The sequence below is a fragment of the Amblyomma mixtum genome, chromosome 3 (assembly GCF_055824585.1).
Source record: "Amblyomma mixtum isolate Tamu chromosome 3, ASM5582458v1, whole genome shotgun sequence".
Taxonomy (NCBI): domain Eukaryota; kingdom Metazoa; phylum Arthropoda; class Arachnida; order Ixodida; family Ixodidae; genus Amblyomma; species Amblyomma mixtum.
This window is the reverse complement of record NC_143014.1, coordinates 164,659,180-164,671,011: the sequence shown is the minus strand read 5'-3', so window position 1 is coordinate 164,671,011 and position 11,832 is coordinate 164,659,180. Positions and strand designations below refer to the sequence as shown.

Sequence of the window (11,832 nt, the reverse complement as noted above, 5' to 3'; positions counted from 1 at the left end):
GCCGCTACGATTCCATGCAAGAACATCTCGCCGCAGTTTTCTTTTCCATCGTCGCCTATTAGGCTTTGGCCTTCGGCCGGAAGAACGGTCTTCTGCAAAGTACGTGACGGGCTTTTGTTCGGCCAGCTCAGCGACCACGAGCAATAAAGCTGTTGACAAGAAAAACACTCGAGCAGATGCAAGAAAGGCTGCGCCGCGCAAGCAGCGTGAGTACGAGGAAACAAAGCAAAAAGAGAGAGCAGCTGATCGAAGGAAGTCCCCCGCGAGTGTCCACTCGAAACGGACTTCTCCGAAGGCGCGCCCCCGGAGCGCTACGCGAGCGGCAAGGACGGCGGCTGTGACGCGGCGGCGCATCAGCGCGCGAGCGTGGCGCGGCGAACCAGGCGGGCGGGCAAAGGGTGTGGAGCCAGGGCAGCGTGACGCGAGGGGCGCGTCACGTGGCCCGGCTCCCCTTTCACCTTCCGCGGTGTATTCCCGGCTTCCCATCCGGCCCCATAACCAGAGAGCGAACAACGGCGGCCCCAAACGCGGCATCCCCGAGCGGACGCGCTTGCATGGACCGCACGCCAGGCCGCCGCCGCCGCTGGGCCAAGCACCGCTCGACAACCGCATGATGATCGCGCCGGCACGTCCGCCGCTGCTCGCCGCCGCGCTGCTACTGCTGCTGCTGGCCGGCAGCACGCAGCAGCAGCAGCAGCAGCAGCAGCAGCAGAACTTTCCCAGGACCCGGTTCCAACCCGTGCACCGGTACCCGCCGCTGCCCGACGGCATCAAGCTCAGCCCCGAGCTCATCAATCAGGCGCTGCAGCTGCCGCCCAACACCAACGGTCACCCGCAGGCCACGGCGCAGCAGCAGGGCTTCAGGCCTCAGCGCATGGTGCAGCTGACCATCCCGCAGGGAGTACTGCGGGGACGCGTCTTGCGCACGCCTTCCGGCAGGGGCCTGGTCGCCTTCTTGGGCGTCCCGTACGCCGCCGCACCACTCGGACCACTGCGCTTCAAGGTGAGCGCTCGTGCACACGACGTTGCACTGCCACACGGCCTCATGCTGCCCGTATGTGCTACCCGTAGAGGGGCGCATACAGTCCGCGTGTATGCTACGGGAAGCACGTACGAAAGCTATGCGCACAGCACCGGTGGCGGATGCACGCCAACTCATCCGAGTCTCTGCCTTCTCTGTGTCAGTGCGGCCGACGACACTCCATTCAGGGGACCACTTGGGGTGCACACTTGAAATAGTCGCTCATAGAGCAGCTGAAAGCTTTATGCGTAGTAGACAGTGCTGTATAACAAGCACCGTGACATACAAAAAGCTGGTATTTACAATAATTTGTAACTTTCCTGACAATCACATTGCGTAAATCGTGTTGCAGTCCTACTTCCAAAGAAGATCTTTCTCCCAGAGATCTGCCGCAAATGCTGTTATCGAATATTAGTGTATGGGCTATTTTCAGGGGAAATACTACAGCGCTGGTGTTTTGTCCTTCTCTTGTGTCTCGTCTTTGATTGCGCTGTTTTTCCAATTCGTAAAACATGTACCAACCAGCCCGTATTTGCCCTCTTCTGAAATACTACACTAAATATTTACTGGAAAGCAGAGAGAACTTATCGTTGAATTAGGCGTGTGGTTTGAAAGATCGAATAAATATGAACACTGCAACCTCCAAGAGAAACGAAGCGGGTGCTGCGGTATTACGTATTTTTTCTCCTAATTTCCTCCTCCATAGAATTGTTTCTTAAATTAGGTTTTGCAGTTTCCTGCTCCAGCGAATGGCCTATGAACAGAAAACTCATTCGTATAAATATATATATTTTTTATTTTTCACCTTCAAGCCAGCTACGGTCACAGAAAACGTCTTTCAATATAACATAGTGAAAGTATGCTAAGCAGAAGTGATATGCCTGCCCACATTTTAGCTGAACACAAAAGCGGGTAGACTTATTTTCACATCTTGGATTGGCACATCTCTTCCTAGTTAATCTTTAGGCGCACTTTAGAACTCGCTCGTATCGCGCAGTGCGCAGGTCACTACTTGATTGTTATTGCTGTTTGGGCTATTAGGAGCACCGTGGCCTCACCCTTCTTGCTCAAGCAAGGACTGTGGTTGAGGCTACCTGTCCTCGTCTTTCATATGTAACAGATTTTAACGCAATTTTTAGGCGCTATACACCACTTTAGGCCATTTCATCTGACATACACCCTGCTGACACACTATGTCATGTAAATACTAATTACTCTTAGGCCCTATACACCCGTTTTTTTTTTTTAACATGTGTGCATGTTTTAGCCTGAGCCAAGCAAAAACCTTGTGTTTGGCTCTGTTTGGGCTTAGATGCCCTCGCGCCAAAAAAAAACAGTGTCGCCATCATCATATAAGGAACACCGTAGTGGAAGTTTGTTTTACTTCGACCGCCTGAGGCTCCGAGCTTAAGTGCGCCGAAATCTGTGCATTTCGCCGGTATCAAATTTAGGCCACCGCAGCCGGGATTGCACTTAAGTCGTACTCAGCAGTTTACAGGCATTGAGCACCTAAGGCGTTCTTTGTTTTTTATTGGTCCGATTTACTTTTGGCAGCTGCTGTGAACACAGTGAACAATGCGACTGTGGTGCATTCATTTATAATGTTCATATTGACAAGACGTATCAACAAGAGCCTGCAATCCCTCACTTCAGCATCGACTTCACGCTCCAAAAGAAGCCCTTAAATGCTCTAAGCTTACTTTGCTTTGAATGGCAAAGACAGAGCTGGCTGAGTTTGCTGAACGCGTGAAATGAGCATAATTGCTGGGAGTGCGCAATAGCACACGGCACAGCTTGCTCAGCCAGGTAGAACACAAAGAGGCATCCATCGTTTTCAAGCTCTGTTCTCGCAATTTGGAGATGAAAATGGGACGCTATTTCTTGATTTCAAAATCGAATATGATCGGGCTTTTCTAGACGCTACCCAGCTTACACACCTTATTTTCACAAATAACTACAGGTATCGTTTACCGAATCGCAAGTTTTTTTTTTCCTTTCTGGCGTTAGATCTAAGTGTAACTATACCGTGCGAATTCGTATCGCTTCTGCGTTTCTGCTAGACCTGCCCGTCTTGTGCATGCTCTGGAAAAGCGAAAGCATTCTTTAAACGCCGCAGCTGTCATTTCGAATAAACGGCGCTGTAACAGCTTCTCTAATGTGGAGTTGTGCTGCATATCGGTGCCAATAAAATCAATGCCTACATTGTTGCGGCTCTCTTCTGACAGGCAGTGTTAGATCTTATACTGAAAGGAAGCCGCGCCAAGGGACATGAGGAGAGGTTGATAGCCACAAAAATTAACTCAGGAGTTGTTTTCTGAAATGTATTTAATATAGATGCTAGTCTGTTCGCGCTGGTAGGTAACATTTTAGGATACCTGGAATTTCAGTACAGCTAAACGAGAAATATGAGCAACTCCTTTAGAATAACATAAATCATTCTTCAGAGGTTACCATCTCAACCTAACTTAAGTCATCGTAAGCAAAGCGACTTACACAAAAGGAAGAAAAATGTGTCGCGCCTTTTCGGCTTCTTGAGAGCCGTATAATTTTTTTTGTGTGTCTTTGTGTTTGAAATAAGCATTTTTGTTTCAGTAAGGCGCTCAGTGACCCAGGTAATGACTAAAAATTTATTTTAGTCCAAAAAGAACACCCCAAACGAACGCAATACCAAACACACGGGCTCGACGCGCTGGCTGAGGCGGCTTAGTGCATATGGCTTTACAAAGGATGGGAGCAACGACGCCACCGACAAATTTTTTGAGAAGCTGCTCGTGCACCCATAATTTTCCTACATACATGGTGCCCTTGTAATCTTCCCGTGCTGAACCTCTAGGTTTCAGCGATATGGCGGTTCAAGCGCATATGAGCTGACTACGAAATAAGAAGACAAATTACTCGCCGGCAATTGTTATGCAAGGAAATCCAGGCCTCTCAAAATACCACCTGTACCCACCGAGGTTCTGAATATCTAAGAACTTTGGGTAAAGTAAACTGAGACAGAGAGATAAAAAGAGAAAGAGAGGGAGGGTAACCATACCTGCACTAGGCTACACAAAATTACGTTGAGCCCTATATATGACGTTTCATAGGTTTCAGCTTTACAGAGAAATGAAAATTTCCACGTTAAGTACGCATATGACATGCAAAAACTCCTGTGGGCTCTTGAAGAAGAAAGAGAAGTGGGGAAGGCAGATGGAGCGCTTCAGGACCTAAGGCTCGCTGTTAAGCATTTACCATGCACGACAGCCTGCGCGTACTGGCAGTGGAAATTACACGCGTTGCATGAGCTCAAAGAAAAGAAGAGAAAAAAAGTTAAAGTACTGTTTACTTTTCAGAGGAGGCCGTAAACGTTGCACAAGCAGATTACCATTTCGCCGCCATCTCAGCGAGGCGGCCGCTGTAGGCATTTGAGCTTCTGGGCTCCGGATACGCGGCGGCACGTCCCAAAGAGCGCTCGGCCGTGCCTCCCAGGTGTGTGCTGTATGTTACACAGAAGCTAAGCCACAGCAAGTGACAAAAGAGCGGAGGCGAATTCGTCACGACTGCGAAGCATACAGGCCCACTAGCACGTCTGCGCATACATTCCGGACCTGCATGCGTAAAAAGGCGGCGAGCTTCTAAACGACTAGCGCTCGTACATCGGGCGGGGGGTGTGTCCGGCGAACTGCGCGCGAAGGTCTCGGTCGAGCCTCCGTGAGCAGCGGCAACGGCGCTGGCGGCATGGACGAAACGTTTTCGCAACCCTTTAAGCCTGATTCACCACCGCAGGCGTACAGAAGAGCAGTCATCCGCGCGAGGACACATCATGCGCTCGATGGCTTTCAAGTTCACGCTGAGGTGTCTCGCCATTGTGTTCTTATTTTTGTTTTCCTGACCGCGAGCCGTCGAAGAGTAGGCGGCGGCCGCTTTTTGGCGGGCTGCTCGGACGAATTCACTCTGCCCTCGGCTGTCTGGCCTGTGTTTCCGCTTAGTTTGGGTTGACGCATGCGCATGTGTAGTAATGCGTGTGACTCGATGCACGTGTGCTCAGTCAGCGCTTCCCCCCAAGGACCTCTGTCACGTGGCATAACGTCAACTACATCACGATCCGCCACGGTACTCCGATTCACAATCGAGGCGTTTCCGAACAGACACGTATAAGAATAAGCGACCCAATGTTTATTTTAATTGCGGAGTAATGAAGAGATTAACCCATCGCGAAAGAGAGAGCGAGGATACGGTAGAGAACACACAACACTAGCCCGGACCAAATTCCTAATTCATGAGGAATAATGCCGAAAAGTAATGCCAGAAAATAGGCGCTACGTGTGTAAACGTCAATAATCGTTTTCGCATGAAGGGGACAAGCCTCGAGTTCCCCGCGGAGCTGGAATGCTTAACTAAAGGCAGATCACCACTCAAACGCTTGCAAGAAAAATCGCGGTCAGAACCCCCCAAGGGACCATGTAAGTAAAAAAATAAACTGTGAAGTAAGGCATCTAAAGAAGTGTACTCTGACGCGCCGAAGCTCAAAAATAAGGGCAGAGCTCGGAAGAAGTTATGAAATTCTTCAAATTTATTAGCAGAGGTCAAGTCGATACGCCCTGTTTAGACATTGGGAATGAAAAACCATGAAAAATCGCAAAAAAACCGAAAGCTTCAATAACTATTTCTAGTTCGTTTTTTTCTCTTTCTTCGTATACTGTCCCCTTCTGTAGTAGTCGTTGATGACATGCCTCCTACAATTATCAGCTGTGGCCACAGTTATGAAGTCCGTAAAGAAAGAAGCTGGCTGTGCGAGGCTCAGACGTCTTTCCTTCCTATGCGCTGAATAATTCTAACTTTTGTAGTCGCATTTAATAAATCGCTGACGACTGAATGCCCACTTTAGGGATGGGAGAAGGGTAGCCTTTTTCCGATATATAAATGTCATTGAAAAAATTGTATAGCAAATTAACAGCCTATTTCGCTTACGAGCGTATTTGACAGCACATTTTGTGCAGCGCAATATTCGGGTCAAAACAAATACTTCGCGAATCCGCAGCTTGGTTTCGGCTTGGTTTGGTTTAGTGTGGTTTAACGTCCCAAAGCGACTCAGGCTATGAGGGACGCCGTAGTGAAGGGCTCCGGAAATTTCGACCACCTGGGGCTCTTTAACTTGTACTGACAACGCACAGAACACGGGGCAGCTTGGTTTCAGATCAACTACGTTTGCATGCAAGCAACTCTTGGAGATAGGTCGTGATGCCTTTGGTGATATGTCAGCACCTCCACCAAAATATGTACCGGAAGATAGGGCGACAGGTCTCTAACCAGCAGAATACGGCAGCCAGCCATCGCGAGACACTTCAACGTTTTCCTTTCCAAGCGCCACCTCAGAACACCAGGTGGCATTATTATAAGGGTCATCAACTGCACGGCGATAGAAAGCATTTCAGAAACCTAAACATGCCTCCTTTACAAAGGATCTTTTCTGAGACTATCAAGGCTGTGCTTGGCTGGATCCTTGATCACCTTTGCCACCCGAAGGAAGTGTGACTTGCACTGTTGTTCTTCATGGCTACTTTTTTCGGTTGTATGTTGTAGTTTTTTTCTTTTTTTATGGCACTACCATAACCCCCCCCCCCCCCCCGCTCCTTTTTGTAATGCCTCTAGGCGCTTAAGGGACAAATGAATGAAATGAAATAAATGGCTCTCGGTCAGATTGTACTGCAATTTCCTTTAGCGTGCCTCAGTGCTCCGCCTTGGGACCATTGTTCTTTTGGGTATGCAAGAACAATAATGGCAATTCATGCAAAATGTATATAACTATACGAATATAATTGCGGCATCCATCGAACTGTTAGATATCCTCCAGGTGCCTCTCATCGCCAGCTATATTTCAGCAGTAATCGCCAAAGATGTCAGAAACAGAGCGTTCGCTCAAACGCTTGTTTTCACGAGTAGAATGTCTGAATGACCTGCCACCAACAAATGTTCCTGAATAAATATTTCAAGGGCATACTCTCCGTTTCATCTCTTTTGCAATAGAACACGTCTCTGTAACAGGTAGCAGTTTGCCCAGGTTTACCTACTTCAATTTTAAGAAAGCCTCACAAAATAAAAAAAAAGTGCTCTATCATTTTAGCGCAAGCGTCGCAATGAAAGACGCTGGTGCGGATTAGGACCAATTAGTTTTCGAATTTTTCCGCTGTGCTAGAACGCGTACACACTCTGTACTTCTGGCTGTCAGTATCCAAAGCTCTCAACGTAATATTTCAGCAATAAAAGCTCGCCACACTTATAATCTCTTACCTGACCCGCGACTCGGAGTCTCAGCGATACATCAGCAACGCTACGCCACATATATCTTAACGAGATCCGGATGCAGAAGGAGCATTAATTGCTGCCTTCTCAAAACGCGTCACGTCGTCACCGCTACGACAGGGAGATTAGCGAAGACTGATGAAGTAGAAATATTTTTAAGCGCTCATTGCATTCGCATTCGTAGCTAAATATAATGAACTGCCAAGGGCTCGCGTTGGTTTCAAGCCTATAAGGGTATTTATTACACGTGGAATAATATTCGAGCTTTAGTTAGTTACTACCTTTTTTTCCTTGAATTCTTTTTTCGTGAAATTTCAACCTACTTTTTCTTTCCTCTGATAGCGCTACGAAACTCCATGTATATTTGGTTTATTTCTTTTTGCTATCGTATCCTGAACTAGAGTATGCTTCCGACAGCTCTAACGTGCCCACTGTATCAACCCTGCAATAATGCCTGGATGGCGACTTCAAGTAGTCCACAGTGCATTAGTGTCCATACATGGTTTTAAGTGGGTTAGCCGTTAAGTTAAACGGAAATAACGCATTTCTGAACGCCAAAATATCTGGCTTCAGCCGATGGTAGCGCTTTTACCGGTTTAATGTTCAGACACCCAGATGCTAGTGCAATGCTGGTATGTTCAAACGTAAAGCTCAGACGTTTATCTGGAATGCTCAGATGCCCCCGCTTAGTAGCTATTGCCCTCTTAATTACTGTAACGTTTGGAAACAGCGACTGTGGTGAGACAGTGCCCAGAACGTTGAAGCCCGCAGAGCAGCTTGCATACTTCCGGTCGTACCAATGGGCTCCTGCACACGTGCACAGAGACTGATACTAATCACCCTCCTCGCCAGAACTGCGGCATCACAACGGCCGCGAGTAAGGCCTCGTCGTACTTGGCAGAGGTCGATTCCAGACGATACGGCGGACTCCATTTTCTCTTATTTCTACCCAGCAAAACGAAGTCAGCGAAGTTATCTGGATTACCACGCGAGAAGAATATCTGCACGACATGTCAAGGAAGCAGTATATATGCAAGGCTCTGTACAAGCTTTATCAGGATGACAAATCCATATAAAGATAACAGCCACGCCTGGGGAAGCTCAGCGTTGCTTGCTACCAACGATTTGATTTGATGAAAGTCCGCGCTAGAGGCGCAAGCAGCTCTTCGATCCAGAAAACGGGATCGTGTCAATAGCGAACGGGGGGGAAAACACGACGCATGGAGAACAATTTTGGGCTCATTGATAGGGTGCTGCTAACATAACTTCGACGCTGTGTAAGAAGCGTCTCTTAATGCTTGCGGAAGTTAGCGCACTTAAATGTGAGCTGCGAGACTCGGTCGAAGGACAAGAGACAGAATAACAGAAACCATAAGGGGAGAACCCGAGATAGACATCGTTCATTGAGCAAAACAATCCCTCTATTAACGCTTACGGCAAGTAGGCGCGCCGATCAATAGTATGCGGTTTCCTGGTAGCTCTATTTTAGGATTCCTGAAGCGAAGCGCGGTTTTCATTCACAGAACTGAGCTGCAGCGCCGTGACCGAGTCTTTGTGGCCTTGACGAAAGTCTGCCGCTGCGTGCGCCATTAAAGGCAGGCGCCGACTTTTATCTGATGGCATCTGTAACTGCGCACGTTCGCGCTCTTTACCGAGAATGCCTTTACGGCTGGAGAAATATTTTCGCAGAATTTCGGCGTGGCATGCAAACATAGTGTTTTTTCTGCGCAACGCCATCATGCCTGTCTAGCGGTGAACAGAGCTGGAGAGCTCGCAATCCGCACTTCGTAGGTACGGGTGTCCTTGCTGCACTATTGCACAGGCCATACAGCCAGACTGTGGAATCACAGACGGTCCAGAATTGTCAGCGGCAGTTGATCTAAGGTCAGAAACAGGGGTGAATTTACGGCCCACTCTTGGAAAGGGTGGTCCTCTTTGCTCCATGCATTCCTTGAACTTTTCTCGAACCCATACTTTGGTCCCTCTTAAATCCGTTCCTAACCGAAAGCAATTCGTAGGTTGCGACAGACATCGCGGAGACGGACTATTTTAATTAAGCACCTAATGCTGCGGATCCAGAGTTAATTTTTTTCCTCGACTCACACCGCTGTTAGAGTGTGGTGTGTCAGCGGATGTTGCACTAGAGGAGCTTGACACGTGTTTATGATCCTGCAGCAAGCACACGGGCGGAAGCAAGAAGTGGCAGCAAGACAAGCTTTGTCTCGGTCAAGATGAGACAGAACTTGACTTGTCCCAGCTTTTTCTTGTCTCTGTCTGTGGGCGCGCTCGGGGGTATTGTGGAGACTGACAGCCTGCAGTGAAAACGGCTAGCTCAGAATTATCGAGTCAAATAGCAGTATATTGCGTCAGGCGCATGCGAAAGTGAATGCAAACGATGCGTGCTCATCCTAGTAAATAAAGAATTAATAGCCGATGTCCTTTCTTTTTTCCTTCACGAAACATACAAGATTAGACTCTTCTGTTGTTCTAAAGGACTGAATGTTTTCCTTAGGTCACGATTTATACGAAGCATTAATTTCTGTTAAATCAAAGACAAGTAAGCCAGGATCAAAGGGAATGCCTGAAGCATTAACTATGGGTGAAGTGCTCTTTTCTTAGTTTCTCAAGTTTTTCGCACGAAAAAAGGACGTGGTTTAGTGTGACCTAGTCTCCTTCTTTCGTCAGTATGAAACTGCGTGTAAAGTGTGTCCGCCTAATGCGAAGAGGCATAAAATGAATTTGATAAAACGTTATTGGTGTCGGCATTGCTTCTATACTTCTAAAAGCGGTTTCATAAGGTGGAGTTTTATGTGTACTTCTTCATGGCACGTAAACTCCCGTTTATGGTTCAATTTACCACGCCGTAACATTATGCGTGACTTGGAGTACCCTGAGAGTACCACATTCCGACGTGACTTGGGATCCCGCATGCCCTTATCACACGCCCTCGTTTAGTAAATGTTGTTATATTCTGTACGATGTCGCCTAGTAAGGGTTCGACTACATTTCTAGAGGTTACTGCTGTGCGTAGGCCCAGAGAATCAGTGTAGATGATCCTGTTTTCTATGTTCTTTTTTATTACTTTTTCCCATGAGCTAGTGCGTGTTCTCCGCATTCCACTGTTGGGCTCCTCACTGTAAATAATGTTGGTAATGCTCGCAGTACAAGCCACGCACTGTTTCTGTATATGATATCACTACGCAGGGGAGGCTACAGGTGTTATCTTTAAGTTTTCGTATGCGTCTGCGCGGCGGGCAGCAATGCACTGTTGCCCATGAGCTTCACTGATGGCACATTAGGTCCTCTGTCGATAAACGTTCCGACATAAAGACAAATTCAGAACATCTACTTCCTGCTAAAGCATCGGCTGACGGCTATCATTTCATGTTAACCAAATACGGCTCGCTCGGTTGGAGAGATTCAGGGCGTGAATTCCAAGAAAAAAATTCTGGACCCGCTACAACTTTTAAATGCGTGCGCTTGTGTGCAGATTGGATTCTTTGTCGAGTGATAGCTCTCTACTAAACACTGATGCAACAGTCCACGGCAGAATATGCCGTTAGGATTAGATTTTCATTTATTCTGGAAGCCACTTTCTACCAGTAATTTGAGACCAAGGTTGCAGGTGGCCGAAACCCACGGAGAGAGATGTAAAATGACAGACTGATCGAAACCAGCAGCTCAGAATCGAAGTTGCGACATAGAAGGAGAATAAAAGGAATGCCCAATTGGTAGATGGAAAACCGACGCGCGAAACGAACGACGGAAAGTGATTACACGTGCGGAAAGTAATGACTTCCTCGGCAGCGAGACCTCGTTGTTTTCAAACCGGCGTCAAAACGGCGAAAATAAAAGAAGCACAAAACGGCGAAGCAGAACAAAAGAACGGCATTAATAAAGAAAAGGCTACCATCGCGTACGCTATACGTCGTGCATACGGTTTGAAAGTCGGCCAAAAGAGTCGTCGCGTCAAAGTGCCCCGCGTCACGGCGGGCGCTGCTGGCATACACAACGGCAGGAAAAAAGGGGGGCGCGGCGACAGCGGCCACGCGCGTCTGGCGGCGGTGGCGCGCACGCGGAAACTGAACCCGGTTTCGCGCTTTTTGCTTCCCGCGCCGTCTGTCGCTTCTCTAAAACAAACGGGCTCCGCCACTGCCGGGCACGCATCCTCTCCTTAGAGCATTGGTTCCGCTTCGTGAGGTGACGATTTGACACCGTTTTCGTGCTGGATATGGGTGCGCGCTCGGAAAAGCGACCGCTGTAGTGCGCGCGCTTGGGAATATGTGTGCGCAAAATGTCTATACGTCGGAGCACGCTGTCGCGCCGAGCGCACACAGAAATCCGCGAGTCAAACCCCCGCCCGTGCGCGTCGAACGACCGAGGTCGCGAGCCGAGAGCCCTTTGGCCCGATTGCGACGCGGCGTCCGTTCCTGCGCATATGCTGCACGCATACGAACTGTGCACGTGAATGCGGGGCCATATTCGTGTGTGCGCTACCTAGCGCTTTCCGTACGTCAATCCGGTGG

The 11,832-nt window shown here is 48.4% G+C and overlaps 1 protein-coding gene across 1 annotated transcript in view; it reads left to right on the top strand.

Annotated features, from left to right (window-relative positions):
- The first annotated feature begins 453 nt into the window (after positions 1-453).
- LOC149352598 (cocaine esterase-like) overlaps positions 454-11,832 on the top strand; it is a 51,014-nt gene continuing 39,635 nt past the window's right edge. Inside the window, exon 1 of the mRNA XM_089581775.1 lies at positions 454-1,003. Within this exon, the coding sequence (XP_089437901.1) occupies positions 611-1,003 (393 nt within the window). The 5' untranslated portion in view covers positions 454-610. The remainder of the gene's footprint in view (positions 1,004-11,832) is intronic.